The sequence below is a fragment of the Oryzias melastigma genome, linkage group LG9 (genome assembly GCF_002922805.2).
Source record: "Oryzias melastigma strain HK-1 linkage group LG9, ASM292280v2, whole genome shotgun sequence".
NCBI classification, from domain to species: Eukaryota; Metazoa; Chordata; class Actinopteri; order Beloniformes; family Adrianichthyidae; genus Oryzias; species Oryzias melastigma.
In genome coordinates this window covers 2,168,022-2,186,829 of record NC_050520.1, presented here as the reverse complement: position 1 = coordinate 2,186,829, position 18,808 = coordinate 2,168,022, and the positions used below count along the sequence as shown (strand labels likewise).

General features: G+C 34.9%; 2 protein-coding genes and 1 long non-coding RNA gene across 3 annotated transcripts in view; 1 reads left to right on the top strand and 2 right to left on the bottom strand.

Annotated features, from left to right (window-relative positions):
• The first annotated feature begins 1,554 nt into the window (after positions 1-1,554).
• Positions 1,555-8,759, top strand: tesca (tescalcin a). The gene is made up of 8 exons (XM_024275133.2): positions 1,555-1,708; positions 2,196-2,265; positions 2,476-2,556; positions 3,633-3,772; positions 6,504-6,565; positions 8,172-8,279; positions 8,351-8,398; positions 8,465-8,759. The coding sequence occupies exons 1-8, from the start codon at positions 1,570-1,572 to the stop codon at positions 8,543-8,545; spliced, it is 729 nt and encodes a 242-aa protein (XP_024130901.2). The 5' UTR covers positions 1,555-1,569; the 3' UTR covers positions 8,546-8,759.
• The window catches only part of fbxw8 (F-box and WD repeat domain containing 8), a 26,381-nt gene continuing 16,224 nt past the window's right edge, over positions 8,652-18,808 (bottom strand). Inside the window, exons 8-11 of the mRNA XM_024275130.2 lie at positions 17,346-17,473; positions 13,202-13,375; positions 11,205-11,321; positions 8,652-9,163 (exon numbers count right to left, since the gene is read on the bottom strand). Coding sequence (XP_024130898.1) covers positions 8,998-9,163; positions 11,205-11,321; positions 13,202-13,375; positions 17,346-17,473 — 585 coding nt within the window. The 3' untranslated portion in view covers positions 8,652-8,997. The remainder of the gene's footprint in view (positions 9,164-11,204; positions 11,322-13,201; positions 13,376-17,345; positions 17,474-18,808) is intronic.
• LOC118599107 lies at positions 13,542-17,324 on the bottom strand. The gene is made up of 2 exons (XR_004948397.1): positions 15,800-17,324; positions 13,542-15,722 (listed from the first exon to the last, which is right to left on the bottom strand). It is a non-coding gene; the product is annotated as an uncharacterized LOC118599107 (long non-coding RNA).

Genomic DNA, 18,808 nt, shown 5'->3' with positions numbered 1-18,808 from the left:
ACACAAACAACCAATTTCTCCGTGAAGCTAACTGCTCAACCGCTAGCTTCACCCCTCAGCTAGTGGCTGAACACCGATAGCTGAGTGGCGTAACTAGTGGCTGATAACCGCTAAACTAGCAGCTAATTATCGCTAGCTCTGCCGCTCAGCTAGCGGTTCCACCTTGAAAAATACACTTTATCTGTATATTTATAAGCTGTTCATGTAAAAATGTAGCTATTATATTGTTTTATTAACTTTTGACAGTTCCTTTCAAATTAAGCACATCTTGTGTCAAATATGATCCTGACACTTTTGATTTTTTTTTTTAAACTTGACAGTAACTAGACATAAGATAAGAATATGAGTTTAAACTTGGTCTGATGATGAAGCATTAATCACTTCGTTTGAATGCTTGTTACTTGCTTAGTCATCTGATGTGTGCATTTTGGAGGAATGGTAAAGCTCTCAACACCGCCTCATTTAGAGTAATGTCAGTAGTGGTCAATAATTTTTTTTAAAATAAATGACAAAACTCAACATATCTATTATTAATCCAAATTGTTTGTATTTTTCTTGAAAGCCAAAGAGCCTCAATGGTTCTGGAGCATCAGGTTCCAGACCTTTTTATACCTTTTGTTTAGAGGGAAAAACTATATTTAAAAATGCTGATTAAATGTTGATTTGATGATTAGTATTGAATGTTTTCTATTAATGCTTTTTTCCAACATTTTTTTACTTAATTGCCAATTTTAACAGTTCACTTTATGCTGACGACCCCAGATTTAGTCTTCAAATACTTTTCTTCAACTCGTTTAGAGGGAAATACACTAATAGTTTTGGATTTTTTAAAGCTGTCTAAATGTTCTTTAATTCTTGACAATTCTGGATTCTCCTCAAAGATCAGCAGTTTCAAAAGTCTGTTTTCTAAAGTGGAGCTTCAGAGCGTTTGGACCAGAATCTGAGGAGATTCTGGAGAATTCCACGTCTCAGCAGACGGTTGTTATAGACGTATGTGTAAGAATTAAAGTATCACTAAAGACGACAAATGACAGTTTATGAAGAAAGTAGGATCATTTAGTTGTTTTGCTTAGTGTGCAACTATCACCTTCGCTGAAGCCATTTTACAGTATTTTATTTTTTATTCTACTAATCTGCTGACCAGAGAAATTTATTTAAATAAAGAAGAAGATCCTGTCTTTAAATTTTTTTTCAACAAAAAGATAAAAAAACATATTTTTGTCTTGTTTTTTGTAAGAAAAAAAAAAAACAAAATCCTGTTGGCTTCATCCAAGGTCTTTTTTTTATTTGTTATGCATCATTATTATTATTTTTTTATTTTGTTCTTGTCAAAAATCAATATTGGAAATACTAAATCTTTATTTTTGGCAATAAAAAATAATAAATAAAAAGTATTAAAATAAAAATACATACAAATATTTTATTAAAATTAATAATAGTAATAAAAAACGATCATTAATGTTCAAATGGCTTTTTAAAAATGATTCATGACGCGCTGTGTTGGTCATTTTAAGAAAACAACAGGTTTGAAATCACGTTTCCTTTAAGGGACCGGTTCGAAGCCCGGTGATGATACTTCCCCCGCCGTGCCCCGCCCCGCTCGGTTGCAGCAGTCGCCGCGAGCTGGAGGCACAAACAGGCTCGACGATGGGAGGAACGCAGACGCGCGTCACTCAGCTGGATCCAGATCTGGTGGAGAGGACTGGATGTGAGTGGAAGAACGTTCAGAAGTTTTCTCAAAAGATCTTAGAAGTTTGCGTGATTTTATTGGAGTTGTCCAGAAGGAAAAGTCCTTCAGAGGATTTTTTGGGGGGTGGGTAGGGGTCGATCCTCCTGAAGACACGCGCCAACACGCACTTTGCTCCAAAGTCAGAGCCCAATCTCATGGATCTTATCAGCGAGACTTTGGACTTTTTTTTTATTACTTTCTCCACCATAAGTTAAGATTTGCATGCTGTTCTTTTGCAGGTGCACTTCTGATTTTAGTTTTGTGCAGGTTATCCTTAGAGTTTGTGTTAAAAAATGTCATTATTTTCCCGTCTGCGGCCCCTCCAGTGCATGTTTTTGCTGCTTTAAATGCTAAAAAGAACGTTTTTATTCTTCTGGAGAAATGGGAACTTTATGACACACTTTAAAAAACTTTCCTCTTAATAATTATTCTAAATTGTTGACATTTTAATGCATTTTTCCTGCAGTTTCACCAGAGCAGATCAACAATCTCCACAAAAGATTTCAGCAGCTGAGTGAAAATAAGGAGACAATCAGGTAACCTTCATTTTTCTTACTTTTTTCAGCTAATTTAGTGTTTATTCAGCTAAAATAGGACGCACAGGTGGCGTCCATAAATGAAAAAAAGGAACAAATGTTTATTATTTCTCCTGTCAGATTAACCTCACGTCTTTTTATTTGACTTGTCAAATGAAGTTTGATCATGTTTACATTCTCAGAAATGTTCTCTTTTGCTTTTCTCTGCAGCAGAGAAAGTCTGAACAGAATCCCGGCTCTGGCTAACAATCCCATCAGAAGTCAAATTATTGAAGCTTTCTTTGACAAAAGGTTGGAACTGTCAACTTTTTCACAAAACTTTATTTTACCTCTATATTTACGTCTACATTTTGTTCTTGTTAGCTCAGAAACTTTGAAGTTTTCCATAATGTGTTGGAAGCTAAAAATCAAAACTTTATTTACAAAATATGTTTTACAGGCTGAAAACAATTAAAATGAATTGAAATAATACCCAGGATGACCTCAACTCCCCTGCACTCCACATCCAAGATAATAAAACATAAAATGACACGAATAAAACTCAAATAAAAAACAAATTGAAACCTGACGTGATGCTGATGTAAGGAAATGATGTTTTGGAGATTTGTCCGACCAATGACCGGTCCAGTCATGGCGCCCCCACCCATCAAAACACACTGCCAGACCCGGGGGGTCTTCTTTATTTAGGTCCAGATTTCTCCAGAACTTTCTTTAACTATCTGTTGCTCTGGGATCGTTGCAGTAAACAATTTTAATCTGAAAATGGAAAAATCAGATGGTAGATTTGCTGGTATAAAGGATTCTCTGATAATATTTTAACATATTTTTGCACATTTTTTTTGTCCAAAAGTCTTAAATATATATATAATTTTGTCAGTTTTGAGATTAATAATTTGTTTATTCTTGAATATTTTGTTGATAGTCTACAATCATTTTCCATGTGTGAATAACAGATCTCACCAAACTGCATGAAGATCTTAGTGACTCTTTCCTGCTGAAATAAACTTATTTTCAGTTTGTAAGACTCTCAGAAAAATGCAGTTCTGGGTTTAATCCTTCATGGAAGTGACAACAATACAGATTTAAAAATATGAGATAAACTGAATGTCTGGATTTCTGTCAGCTTGGACAGTTAAAACACATTTAAAAACACTAAATTTTATATTAACTTTAACTAAAAAAACAACCTACATTTTATTTGAATAACCTTTGAGTTGGTAACGTTTTTATCAAAGAGTCTAAAGTAGGCTAATACTAATATTAATAGTGAAAATTATTCCTTTTATGATAGAAGCATACTTTTATGTTGTGTTTTATCAGACAAACTTGATCAGATCTTTTAAATCCGTGTTTGGTCTGTGATCCAGGAACCAGCATGGCAGTGAAGTGGGTTCCCTGGAGGAGATAACCTTCGAGCAGTTCCTCATGGTGATGTCCCACTTCCGCCCCCCAACAGTGGAAATGACCGACGAGGAGAAGGAGGCGGTGAGAAGAGAGAAGCTTCGCTGTGAGTGGACGTTTCCTACATTTTGATGGTGGCTGTCCTGCAGCAGGAGGTGCATGAACTCTGCAGTCTGTCAGCTGTTGCATGGCTGAGTGGGGAATGTGACCGGGTTACAAAAGAAAGACACGACATGTTGCCTCATTTCTGGGAGGGGCTTCCAGCTTCTTTATGTTTGTTTTTGCTTCATTAGCTTTCTACTTTCTCTAAGCTGTATTTCTAAAGTCCAGTATTTTTATATCTGTTTTGCCTACAAGTACTTTCAGACAACTTTGATACTTTAATGAACTCCTTGGTTTAAAAAAAAATCATATTTTGACTTTAAAATGCAGTTTTTACATATTGAAATCTAAAGTTAGCTTGATAGCAGTTAGCTGCTAGTGTGAAAGCTGTAAGATGCTAGTGCTGATAGCTGAAAACACTGAAACTGATAGCTAACTGAAAACAATGAACCTGATAGCGGAAAATGTTGAAGCCGAAAGCCTGATAAAATATTAACTAAATGCCAAATAGAACCAAAAATTTGAAAAAAAAAATCATATTTTGCAGAAACAACTAGCTTATTGTTAAAGTTGCAACTAAACTCCAAATTAGCATAATAAACTGTAAAAATGTCTAAATTAGCTGAAACAGCAAGCATAATGCTAAAATATTAGCTAAACTCCAAATTAGCCTAATAAATTGTAAAAATGTCTAAATCAGCAAGAACAGCTAGCATAATGCTAAAATACTAGCAAAATGCCAAATAGCCCAAAAAAACTGGAAAAAATGTCAAATTTTGCAGAAACAATTGTTAAAATTGCAGCTAAACTCCAAATTAGCATAATAAACTGTAAAAATGTCTAAATTAGCCAAAGCAGCTAGCATAATGCTAATATATTAGCTGAACTCCAAATTGTTAAAAAAAACTGGAAAGAATGTTTAATTTAGCTGAAAACAGCTAGCATAATGCTAAAGTATTAGCTAAACTATAAGTTTTCAAAAAAAGAAAAAAAAACTGGAAAGAATGTTTAATTTAGCCAAAAACAGCTAGCATAATGCTAATATATTAGCTAAAGACCAAATTAGCCCAATAAACTGGAAACGTGTCTAAATTAGCAAAAACAGCTAGCATCATGCTAAATATAAAATAAACAGCAAATTGTAAAACAAAAAACTAACAAATGTCTAATTTTGCCCAAATAGTCCAAATTCGCAAAAAAAACAAAACTGGAAAATGTCTAAATTAGCCAAAAACAGCTAGCATGTTGGTAAAAATAAACTCCAAATTACCCTAAAACGCAGTAGTTGCTGAACATTTTAAAGTTTGAATGGTTTATCGCTGAAAATATATGCAAAAGTTCAAAAGTGCACACATTTTTTGAAGGATTTCCTATAGGGAATATTTTGTCCAATATTTAAAAAACTATCAAATTTATAAAATTCAGAATTCAAGCAGAAACGTCATGAAGGAGACATGCTGGAAACTTACGTCCTGACAAACGTTCGGACAGGAGCAGGAGAATGACTTCTGTTCATGTTTATTTCAGTACAAGCTGAACTGGTCTTTCATCTTTTTCAGGTTTGGTCTGTTTTTAATCTTTTGTCTGAACCTGAAAATCTTCCTAATAATAAACAGCTCCTTATCTTCAGTGTAGAGATCTGCTCCACCAACACTTCTCACTCATGAACTTCAAAGTCTAATGTGTTATTCAGGCATGAATGTCATCGATGAGAATAAGTGAATCTGACATTTATGCAGATGTTTTTCTGTGTCGTTGTAATGTGATAAAGATGAAGTTCTAAGGTTTCCACATGTGAAACTTTTAATGTCCTTAAAAATGGTGCAAAAGTTTCTTCTTTTAGTGCTTTAAACAGATTAATTTAAAGTTTTTTACACAAAATGCAAATATTTCATCATGCATAAATACTCTCTTCCACAGAGGAGGTATGGGGAGAATCATCCGTTTATGACTTGTAACTCATACAATACATTTTGTGCAAAACTTACTTGTGTATTGTACAAAAATGACAAAATTAAAAAAAATACAAAACACACGCACAACTCAAAATTACAGCAGCTTAAAGCTAACTAAACACACAAATCATTTAAAAGTAAAGTTGATTCTGCTACACATTTAATATATTTTAGTTGCACTTTTATGACAAAAAAAAAAAAATATGATCCGAACTCTAAATTTAGTCTTCAGCAGCAGCTGAAGTTCTTTTCTGGACAGGAGCTAAAACAAACAGTGAAGGTGTGCATTCCTGCAGCAATGCATCTTGGGAAAGAGTGTTTACAACAGGAAACAACAGAGACATTTAACCACATGAACGAAAAGCCTACAAAAAGAAAAAAAAGAGTTTTTAGCTGCTTGTTTGGTGAAAAAATAGTGAATGTAGCTCAGTTAGATATTAAGTTTTTTCCCCACAATGCCCTTGGTTGAACTTTAAAATCTTCCCTTCGCCAAGAATGTTTCCTTAAAATAGAAACCTGAGTGAATAATTGACAGGTCTGCAGCAGAGATCTGACACAGTTTGAAGCTCTCCGGCCTGCAGACGGACTACGGAGTCAAATTAGGGTCAAAAAGATTAGAAACCCAAATAAAACCACTTGGTATATTCAAGAGTTTTGACAGAACTGTTTTTAAGAATAATCAATAAACATATTTAGAAAGAAATGTAAAAAAAAAATGTTTAAAAAAATGTCTGCATGCATGAGACCTGATCTTTATGTTTGTTTGTTTTGTTTTTGTAGTTTTGTTCAACATGCACGACACAAACGGCGATGGGACAATAACTCTGGCGGAGTACAGGAAGGTAAGACATCAGAGCAACTCTATGATTACTGTTTGTTTGTTTGTTTGTTTTATTCTGATGAATTAAGAATAAGACATTTTTAATTTTCAAACCAAACAAATCCCAACTTTTTAAAAGACAAATTAGAAATATATATTTTTTTAAATTACTATTTTCTTCCCCACCTCACATTTTCTCTCCTTTTCTTTTACTTTTCCAACAATGAAGTATCAGATCCACCATGAAAGAAAACAAATATTTAGATAAATTAGAATAAAGTCGAAAAAAGAAAAAAAAAGAAGACAAAAAAGTATACAATCCAAAGAACAAAATCGTACATTTATGACTTAAAAAGTTGTAGTTTTAAATGAAATATGTTTTTAACATTTTATTTTTTGAAAAAAAGGCCTTTTCCTTGTAAACTTTTTAATCATTATTTTACCACTTTACTTTTGTAAAATCAAGACTTTTTTCTCTTAATTTTAAGAAATTGTACTTGTAAAATCTGTCTTTTTGAAATATTTTTGCAACTTAATTCCTATATAATTAATTTTTTTTCTAATAATTGTAAGAATTTATACTCAGAAAAATGTAGGCTTTTAAAGGATAAAAGGTTAAAGGTTTAAAGGTTTTAAAGGTTAAAGGATTTATCCTTGTAAATGTTGTGTTTTTTAAAAATAATTTCACCACTTAATTCCTGTGTAATTTAGATTTGTTTCTAATATGTGTAAGAATTTATACTTGTAATATTTTGACTTTATTATCACGATTTTATGACTAATCTTGTACAATTTTTTTTCTGATAGTTTTGCAACTTTAATGTTATAAAATGTCAACTTTTTCTCACAATTTTAAAGATTTATCCTTGTAAAATGAAATTATACTATACAACTTAATGCGTATATAATTTAGAGTTGTTTCTAATAAATGTAGGATGTTATTTACACTTGTACAATTTAGATTTTTTTCTCTTACTTTAACAAATTGATCCTTGTAAATGTTTTTTTTTCTTTATTCTCCCAATAGTAGACTTTTATGTTCTTAGCATTTTTAATTTTTTTTCATATTTTCACAACTTAATTCCTGTAGCCTTTTGGTCTAATTTAGACTATTTCTCATAATTTTATGGCTTTATTCTCATCAAATTTAGACTTTTTTTTAAATAATTTTAAGAATTTAAACTTGTAAAATTTGTATTTTTTTACCGACTTAATTCCTATATAATTTAGATTTTTTCTAATATTTGTAAGAATTTATAATCATAAAATTTTGGCTTTTTCCTCATAATTTTAATCTTTTTTTCATTGTTTCACGACTTAATTCCTAAATAACATAGTTTTTTTTAATAACTGCAATAGTTTATATTTATAAACATTTTGACCTTTTCTCTCATATTTTTACAAATGTTCTTGTACAGTCTTTTTTTTCCAAAATATTTTAAGATTTTATTTTATATTTGTCCTAAACTTAAACTGTATGGAGGCCCAAAGGAGACTAATTGAAATAGTTGTGTTCTCTTGTTTTGATGCAGGGTTTACATGCTAAATAAATCTGAAATGAGTGAAACGAGTTTTTTAGATGAATTTGGAACAAGACTTAAGGTCTCCGTCTCCCGCCCTCATTCCAGGTGGTGGAGGAGCTCCTGTCCAAGTGCGGCACCATCGGCCAGGAAGCCGCCAAAGAGATCACAGACGCCGCCATGCTGGAGGTGGCGAGCACCAACGTGCCCCACATGGTAACGCTGCTGACCCGAACAGGACGGGCTCTCCTCTGAGAGGACCGACTAACCCGTCTCCGTGTCTGCAGGGTCCGGAGGACTTCTATGAAGGAATCACCTTTGAACATTTCGAACAGGTTTGACTTCGCTTTCAAAGATCGTGAACGTGTTTCGGTTCCTTCATGAGAGTTTTCCCTCCACAGATTTTAAAGGGTCTGGAAATGGAGTCCAGGATGCACATTCGCTTTCTGGACACTGCCACAGTGCATTGTGGGAAGTCTTGAGAGAACCGTTTTTGTAAAGCCTGCTCGTTTTTTGAAGGAATTGAAACAAAAAACTTTGACATTGCACTTCTATGGAGAGATTTTAATTCTTTTCTACTTCCCTTTTAAACTCTGAATCAGCAACTGCGTTTTATAATTGTTGGATAATATTTTTTTATCAGTTTAACTGCACAATTTCATAACACAAATGTAGAAATAAACAATCAAGAAGAGATTTGAAGAAGTGGATCATTCAAGAACGCTGTTTTATTTTTGGTAAATTCCACATGAAATCAGCTCTTTTGATCTCTAAAGTAATAAAAATCTATGAATTATCAAAATAAATGAGAAAACATTCTTTACATGTTAAAATCCTGATCATACGGTCATCGTATGACTAAAATGTGACACATTTAGAAGCACAAGCATGAATGTTTCTAAAGGACTTGAGAACGGAGGTGAAGATGTTCCGGTCAGAGCGACGGATGAGATCCGGACAGACGGTCGTACGGAACCGCCAGGCCGATGTTGTAGTTGTAGCCGTACGAGTCGACGTAGTCGGACCTGCAGATGGGAAGGACGTGATCCGGGGACAGAGCGTCTTCAGAGAAGTCGTAGTGACAGATGATGCCTCGGTGCCTGATGGGAAAAAACAAATCCAATCAAATGAAGCTAAAAAGGAACTAGATTTCTCCTAAAATTGGGACAACCTTCCAGAGTTTTCAATAGTTTAACATTCCTCACTGAGCAGATCTGTAAGAGTAAAGGAAACTTTCATGAGAATCCTGTAAAAATAAGTTGCAGCTGTTTTTTTAATCTTCATTTTTGGGTTTTTCAACAAAAAATAATTAAAAACATTAAAAACGAATTAGTTATAAATGCTTTTAGAAGCTACTAAAAGTAAAATCTGTGGAAGATCCATGAGGACGAGCTGGAAAAACACCTTGATTGAAAGGATCTCAGGAGGGAGGAATGAAGGAAGGAAAGAAAAGTAAGAAATAGGGAGAAAGAAAGAAGATGAAAGAAAGGAAGCAAGAGGATAAATGGAAGAGAAAAAATGGAAGAAAAAATAGGATGGATGGATGGAAGGAAGAGGATAGAAAGAAGAGGTAGGAAGACAGGAAAAGGAAGAAGATGAAGGAAGGGAGGAAGAGGATGGAAAGAAGAGGATAAAAAGAAGAGGTAGGGAGAAAGACGAAGGGAGGAAAAGAAAGGGAGGAAGGAAGAGAAGAAAAAAAGGGAGGAAAAGAGAGGAAGGACGGAAGGAAGAGGAAGAAGATGAAGGAAGGGAGGAAGAGGATTAAAAGAAGATGTAGGAAGAAAGAGGAAGGGAGGAAAAGAGGAAGAAAGAAAGGAAGGAAGAAGAGGAAGAAAGGAAGAAGATGAAAGGAAGGAAGCAAGAGGATAAAAGGATGATGAAGGACGTAAGAGGGAAAAAGGAAGGAAAGAAGAGGATAAATAGGAAGTGGTAGGAAGAAGATGAAAGGATGGAAAGGAGGAAGGAGATGGAAGGAAAAGGATTAATAGGAAGAAGTAAGAAGAAAGAGGAAGGGAGGAAAGACATGGAAGGAAGAGGAAGAAGATGGAAGGAAGGAATTCATCCATGCATGCATGAGGAAAACATCCAAACTCCAAACAGAAGAGACCCAGCCAGGATTTGAACCATTGCTTTTTCTCACTATGGGATGAGTGCAAACCACTACACCACTGCTGCAGAAACCACAGGGAAATATGTTTGCTGTTCTTAAAGGTTATTTAAGGAGTTAAATTCTTCCATCTGTGGTCAATTTCATTAAATTATTACATATTTGATTTGTTTTTATAATGTGCTGTAAACATTAACGTGTTAACGAACGAGAATCATTTAAAATTAATTTTATTTGTCTTTGTCTGATATTATTCCCCTTATACCACGGTCACTTAGAAAAAAATAAATATTAAATCAGTTTTTAGCGCTTTATTCTTGTTATTTCTTTTGGTTTAGATTGCTTTTTCACAAAAAGCGGACTATCTGATCCGTGTCCCGGCATGTCGTCATGGTAACACGACTCTGAGCCTCGTCTGCAGCGGCACAGAAAAGCGCTATGTGACCGGAACTTCTTTTGCATCTTGCAGCATCTTCTTGGAGTAAAACTGCAGACATCAAAGTCTCTAAAGTTCTTCTTTCCTTAATTTTGATGAACTTTGTACACAAATTACATTATGTGTTAACACTTGATAAATAAATAAAAAATTCAGAGAATAAAAATGAAGGAAAAAAACATTGTTAATGCTTTTCTTGAGATTTTTTTCTTGTGATTAATCACAAGAAAAAAGTTAATCTGATTTCTTTTTTAATCGATTGACAGCATTAATTAAAAATAAATGTTCTAAATGTACAGTTTGGTGCGTGATTTTATATCGTGAATATTTGCAGATTATAAGTAGTTGGCAAATACTGTAACTAAAGCAAAAAAAGAATTGGGATTAATTTTTTCTCCAGATTGTGGTTAATTAGTTAAATATTTTTAATCGATTCCCAGACCTATTTTTATTATTCTGTGTAAATATTTGTTTCTAAACTGATTTAAAAATCTTTTTTCTATGGTGGCCCTGAAGTGTCAATCCCATCAACAAATGACTCAACACTTTGTAAAAGCAGCAGATCTTCATGAACCCCTCCCTGAGAGAAGGCGGAGACCTGCGGTGGGCGGTGAGGTCGTCGTCCGTGATGCAGGCGCCCCGCGGCGACTTGTCGTCCGGGATGTTGGCGGTTAGGAGCGTGCTGCTGCTGAAGCGCACGTGCCTGACGGGATGTCTGCCACAAACACACCAGTTCACGGTCAGCATCAAGTCAGGACAAAACCACAACATTTACACTGAAACCCTGAAGGTTCTGTGTGAATCAATGAGGTCGCTTTGAGCAGAACTTGACTTGATAAACAGTCCTGCAAACTTTTTGATTCAAATTTTAACTAATCTATTATCAGAATTTGACAATCCTTAAAATATCTGAAAGGAGCACAAAGACATTTCAAAACCAAGAAAAGTTGGTCTTCCAGTATGGACAGAAGGTCCGGCCTCACCAGCTCAGGTCAGAGTTTATAAGTTACCCTTTTTGGACAAACATGAATCCATGTTGAAGGAGAAAGACGCTGCTGAGCAACAAGAACTCAGAGAAAAATCTAAAATAATCCACAAAATGACTGATGAGAGTCGAGGACGTTTCTGGAAAGAAAACAGTCAAACATGGTGGTGGAAGTGTGATAATGTGGGGCTGCTTCGACTTTATCAGGGTTTGTACACACAATGGTTTTCCAAAGCTAAAAATAAACACATTTCAGTCCGACTTTTGTACATTTTCATACTAGAGCTCCCATCCCATTCATTTGTGCAATCAATTAATCATGACCTGTAATTAATTATTTTAATTTATGTATTTTTTAATCATTTGCCGTGAAAAGCCTCAATTTAAGGTATTTACATTCAAATTTGTGATATTGTGGCACATTAAAAGATTAACATACATGATAAAAAAGGGACTTTATGAACTATTTTACTAAAACAGAGTTCCAACTTATACTTTTTATAGCTAATAAAAAAAAGATGGCAAATTCAGAAGAAAACTATAGCAAAAGTCTGAAAAAAGTTGTTCTAACGTCCAAGGACTTGGAGAGAAGACTGCATTGTTCACATTTTGGGTCTTTCAGTAGCCACAGTCAATTCTTCTCCTTAAAAGACACTTGTCAAAGCTACAATTCATAGCATTTGCTAATCCATGTTCCATAGCAAGTTGAATTAGCTGAACTGATGAAAACCTCGACCTGCTTTACAGAAATGTAAACTCCCATTACTACTAGCAAGAGGCTGCAATCGAGTCGAATCTCATAATAAACTATTTTTTAAATGTTTTTTGAATCCAAAATATTAAAATTCATGACTTTTCCAAAACTTTATAGAATATTTAATTATTCATTATTCATGTTATTAAGTAATTGTTATTGTATGAATGTTTAGTAAGTATTCACACTATAGTGAGTCTTTTGCTTCTTTTGCATTTTCAGCAAATCCCTTTAGCAATTTCAGTAAAAAGCTTCCGCCTCCTCAAAGACTACTTTTAGCAAAAAACATTCACACTAATGCAACTTTTCTAGTGTTTTTGGTTGCTTTAACAGTTTAACTTTTTATTGTTTCTGTGATTTTGTTGTTTCTTTTTTGTATTTAATTGTTTCAGGATTTTATCCATATTCTATTTGATCTCATTATTGTATTTATTATCCAGCATGCTATATAAATCCTAAACCTAATGATTGATTGATTGAAAAACCTTTTCAAGGACCTAGAAATTACATTTTCAATTTCCAAAAATTTTCCAGGTTTTTCATGACCGTACAAACCCTGATTTATGAAGCTGATGGAACAGTAAAGTCTGCACTCTACCAGGAACTCCTGAAGGAAAAAGTTCTCAATAAGCTCAAGAACCTTTGGGTTCAAACACACAAACACACCAATAAATGGATCCTAAGTCACTCTAGAAGTGGCTAAGTTTGAGTTTAAATCAGAAACAAATCCTGTAAGTATAAATTCACGGAAGGGGACAGTTACTTTGTACTTAATTGGATAACTCGTTAAGACATTTAAAGTGAAACTCTTCAGAGCCCAACTGGACAAATCAAACATTTCTGAACGTCGTCTCACCTGTTGTGCATCTCCCACAGCTTCGCTCCCATCCTCATCTCCCAAACACACACCAGCCCTTCGCCGCCGCCGCTCACCACCTTCCAGTCGTCCGCCTGCACTGATGTGACGCCGAGGTGGTGGGCGTACAGGGAGAGCACGGAGGAGCCGGTCCGGAGGTCGAACACTCTCACCCTGAGTCACAGGGGCGGAAACAGACGCTTCAGCGCCGCGTCACATGATCAAGTCACTACATTTTTAGCTATTCTTTAAAATATTTTGCTTTTGTTTTCAGTATGTGGCACAAAAATCACTCCATAGAATTTTGTTTTGATTTCTAACATTGAACATTAGCTTTTAGTTTTTGTTTTGCCTTGTCGTCGTTATGATCTTTAAGTCGCATTGAGGGATTTGTTGGCTAAAATCTTTTGAAAAAGAAATATGACAAAGAAAATCCGCTCAAATATTAGAATAACTAGAAAGATTATGCAAAAAAAGAGTTGTAGATTGAGTGTGGCATTTTAAGGAGTAAAAACCTAAAATATTCCCTTCTGAAACCGTTTTTGTGACTGATTTTCCCTCATTAGGAGAAGCGGAGGACGACAGTCTGATGACTGTAATTATTATCATGGCGCTGCGTCTGTTTGTGGCCGATCCTGGAGAAAAGAGGAGCCGAATTCTTGCTTTGTGTGTTTCATTAGTAAGGAAAGCCCGGGGGAGCTGGAGCTCCATCTGTTGTCGCCGTGGCTTTATTGCAGCTGAAAGCATCCAGGACATGACTCCATCCCGCCTCCGTCCAAGTCTTCATTACCATAATCAGATTTACTCCGGGGACTCGGGCGAGTTTCAGGGCGAAACTTTATCAAAGAATCGCAGCTAAATGGTGAGATGGGCGCTGTGAACTAGCCTGTTTAGAGGCATTACGTGATGGAGGCGCACATTCAGACAATGAGGGGTTACCGGCGGGCCGCAGGGAACCATAAATCTAACGCTGAAGGCAACTGTCCGCGGCGAGCCGTCCCCGGCCAGAATCTGTCTTCATTAATCAACAGGAAGTGGAGCCGCGGTCATTTTCCCGAAGCCGCAAGAACACATCAATCATTATTTCCTAAACAAGATTTCAGATTCGGCAATTTAGTGGACACAAGTGATCCTTTTTAGCTTAATATGAGTTTAATTATCAACAGGAGTTCTGATGTTTGATGTGTTTAGATCGGAACCACATTTGCATCCAACAGGAAGTTACGCCGCGTGATTGACACCAACACCCAATTACAAAGCCTCTTTATTTTAGACGGTTTTACTGCAATTTTTTATTCTTCAAACTTAAATTAGGGTCCAAAACAGAAACATTCCTTTTCTAAAAGATTTTGATTTTCTCTGGAAATTTAACAAGCTGCCCAAATGTAAACAGATGATCATCTTAAAGAGATTATCAGCTGTGATGATCGGGTCTCTCTTGAAAAGAGATCTAATCTCAATGGGATTTCCTGGTAAAAACAAGGTTAAATAGAAATCCAACAGACTTTAAAAATTGAGTTTCTTTATTATTTTCATGTTTTGTGAAATAATAAAGCTAAAAAAAAAAAAAAATCCCCAAAAGTTGAATATCCACACTCAGTTTCAGGACTACCCAGCGAAAATTTTAGGGTTTATAACTTATTTACAAAACATTTCATTTTTCTTTCAGATTCTAAAATGCTTTTTATTAAATTATCACTATATTAATTAACAAAATTCACAGCAAAATCCTTTTTTAAATCTCAGAGCACTTAATGTTGAAGAACCGTGGTGGTAGTGTGATGATAGGGGATTATTTTGTAGCTTCAAAACCCCAAAAAACAGAATTATGTGGGCATTTTTTAAGTTTGTTTTGTGTTTTTTGATAGAAATTTGAAAAGCAGCAAGTCTTTCTTTAGTTTAAGTTTTAAAATGTAAGAAATAATCCTAATCTACAGAAGCTTTTGGTCATTTGAAGCAAATATTTTAGCTGGAAAAAACTTTCCATGAAATATAAAAAAATCCTCATTAATTTGGAAATGATTTATTTTTCTATAAAATTTTTAACAGTTTTAAACTACGATTTACAATAACATATTTAATTCTGGTGATTGAATATCTTAAGGACTTTTAATCAAACGTATGTGTGATTAGCTTGTTCATTATAATTTAATTTGCAGTAAAAACCTGTTTTCCAGCTTTCAGGTGTAAAAATCTGCAGTTTTTGTGATTTTATTTACTCAGTTGAAGTTTTCTCAGTTTCTTTCATCTTTTGATGATTTAACTCATGAGTCTCTGAAGTTTTGTAGCTGAGCGGATCAAACACACCAACGTCAGAGAGTTTATGAAATATACTGAGAATCTGCCACTAATTTCATAAACCTGAAGTTGTTTAGAAGAAGTCGTAGACTCGTCTTCTATTCTGACAAGTGACAGCAACAAGTCCTCTAATCGTTTAATGGCTCTTTTGATTCCCTGTTTCCCCATTTTCACAGATGTGGCCTGTTTCCAGGCAGTCCGCGTCTCGACTATCCGTTTGCTCCTTGATATTAAAAGAGAAAAAAAAAAGCTGACAATGGGACAAAGCTCATTTGGACAGGATGAAGAGATGCATTAAACCTTGGCTGTGAGCCACCCTGTGGAAGGGCCAAGATCGCAGAGCGTCCTCGTTCCTCCATTTGTCCTCGGCTGCATCAGCTGCGCCAGAGTGAAGGGCTGAGATAATGTGTGTACCTTCCTGGACTAAATCTAATCAGAAAGCGAAGAACAAGAGAGGAGCCCTTGAAATGATTTTGAAGCGAGAACGTCTTTGTCTGCGTGCAGCTGCTATTAGTCCTAACAAGTCTGCAGCGCAGCAGACAGGAGGTAAACAATAAGAGATGGTCCTTCAATTTAAGCCAGCTGTTGATCGGCCAAATGGGCTGAATAGAAACAGCAGGGCAGCGTCGGATGAAGACATGCCAGCGTTTTTCTGATCCTGGCAGATCGAAGGCGGCGGCGCCCGCTGACAAGTCCTGAATGGAGAGGGACTTGTGTGCACGCATGTGTTAGTAGGACTGCAGAGAACAAAGAGACATTTAAGACACTTTCTTTCTCTCTGGATGAAGTTTCCTCTCAGACTCTGAAGTTAAACTCACAGCAGGAACATGACGCTCGTTTAGAAACGCGCTAAACACTCGTATAGCTCATGGTGTTCACACTGCACAAGCAGGGAGGGGCTTCTTCTTTTTTCTACTCTTTAGCTGAATTTCATTGTACAAAGTATAACAACAATAAATGTGTTCTACTCTACTGTACTCTGATATATTCTGTTCTACTGTAATCTCTTATTTTCTATTCGATTCTTTTCTGTTCTACTATATTCCATTGTAATGTATTTTTTCTACTCTATTGTACTGTACTGTACTCTATTCTACTCTATTCCATAATACTGTACTTTACAGTATTCTTATCTATTATGTTCTACTCTACTCTATTCTATACTATACTATACTTTTCTCTACTCTATTATATTCTTATATTCTTTTTCTATTGTACTGCACTTTACTCTATTCTATTGTTCTCTACTGTATTCTGTTCTACTCTATTCCACTATACTCTATTCTACTCTAGTCTACTCAATTGTATTCTACTCTACTGTATTCTTATCTATTCTATTCTGTTATACTGTACTCTAATTTATTCTATTCCATTCCATTCTATTCTACTGAACTGTACTTATTCTATTCTATTATCCTCCTCTAGCACATTTCTGTGACCTTCAGTTAGAAAAGGTTCGGCACAAACTGTCAAAGTGTAGTAAATCCGGTGAATCTCGCTCCATGTTTTTTTCTTTCACAGCTCTATTCCGATATCATTCCAGACGGGCACAAACTGCAATTATTCATTTCTCCTCCGTGACCCATTTTCAAACAGTTGGCACTTCTGGGATTAACCTCAAACATAAACCTCAAAACTGGTCGTAGAAACCTACAGAGTTTTGAACGCAGAAGACTGAAAAGTGAGTTTATTATTTATTACATTATTTATGTTGACGCGTCATTGGAAGTGGTCGCTAGAACACACGTTTCAGAGGGCGGAGTGAACGTAGCTTTAAGGTCTTCCTGCTCATTTCCAAACACCTTCACTTCCTCCTCCATATCTTCTATAAATGTGCGTGTCTTACCGCCTGTCTTTGTTTCCACACACCAGCAGATGGGGGGGGCTGTCTCTCAGGTTGATGCAGGTGAAATCTCCTGGCGAGCCGCCGACACAAACCGCTGGTTTGCTCGTCTCGAGGGTGTAGACGTGGATCTGGGGGCCAGAATCACACAACACTTTAGATTTATGTCTCTTTTTCTGACAGCCGGAGGAACGTGGAAGAAAGAAAATCACATCAAGGTTGAACTTTTCACTTTTTAAACAAAGCTTTACATTGAATCTACTGCAAAAAACTTCCCATTTTGAAATATTACCAGTTTTTAGGATAGTTTGTAGTTTAGCTAATATTTTAGCATAATGCTAAAATGTGAAATTTTTCCAGTGTTTAAGCTAATTTGGACTTTAGCTAGTATTTTAGCATTATGCTAGCTGTTTTTTTTAATTAGGCATTTTTCCAGTTTTTTAGGCTAATTTGAACTTTAGCTAATATTTTAGCATTATGCTAGCCATTTTTTTTCAAAATTAGGCATGTTTTCCCAGTTTTTTATTCTAATTTGGATTTAGCTAATATTTTAGCATTATACTAGCCATTTTTTTTTTCAAAATTAGGCATGTTTTCCAAGTTTTTTATTCTAATTTGGATTTAGCTAATATTTTAGCATTATACTAGCCATTTTTTTTTCAAAATTAGGCATGTTTTCCCAGTTTTTTATTCTAATTTGGACTTCAGCTAATATTTTAGCATTATCCTAGCCATTTTTTATTTCAAAATTAGGTATTTTTGCAGTTTTTTAGGCTAATTTGAACTTCAGCTAACATTTTAGCATTATGCTAGCCATTTTATTTTTCAAAATTAGGCATTTTCCCCAGTTTTTTATTCTAATTTGGACTTTAGCTAATATTTTAGCATTATGCTAGCCGTATTTTTATTTCAAAATTAGGCATTTTTCCTGTTTTTTAAGCCTTTTTTGAACTTCAGCTAATATTTTAGCATTATGCTAGCCACTTTCTTTTTCAAAATTAGGCATTTTCCCAGTTTTTTATTCTAATTTGGAATTTAGCTAATATTTTAGCATTATGCTAGCCGTTTTTTTATTTCAAAATTAGGCATTTTTCCTGTTTTTTAGGCTTATTTGAACTTTAGCTAATATTTTAGCATTATGCTAGCCATTTTATTTTTCAAAATTAGGCATTTCTCCTGTTTTTTAAGCCTTATTTGAACTTTAGCTAATATTTTAGCATTATGCTAGCCATTTTATTTTTCAAAATTAGGCATCTTTCCCAGTTTTTTTATTCTAATTTGGATTTAGCTAATATTTTAACAATATTCTAGCTGTTTTGGCAAAATTAGAGATTTTTCCATTTTTTTTCTTTTGTAAATTTGGTATTTAGCTAATATCCTACACCGCAGCCCAGAATTTGACTACGACTCGAGAGCAAACTTTAATAACAAAACAGGACGCGTCGGCCGAGTTTCTGCTCCAAAGT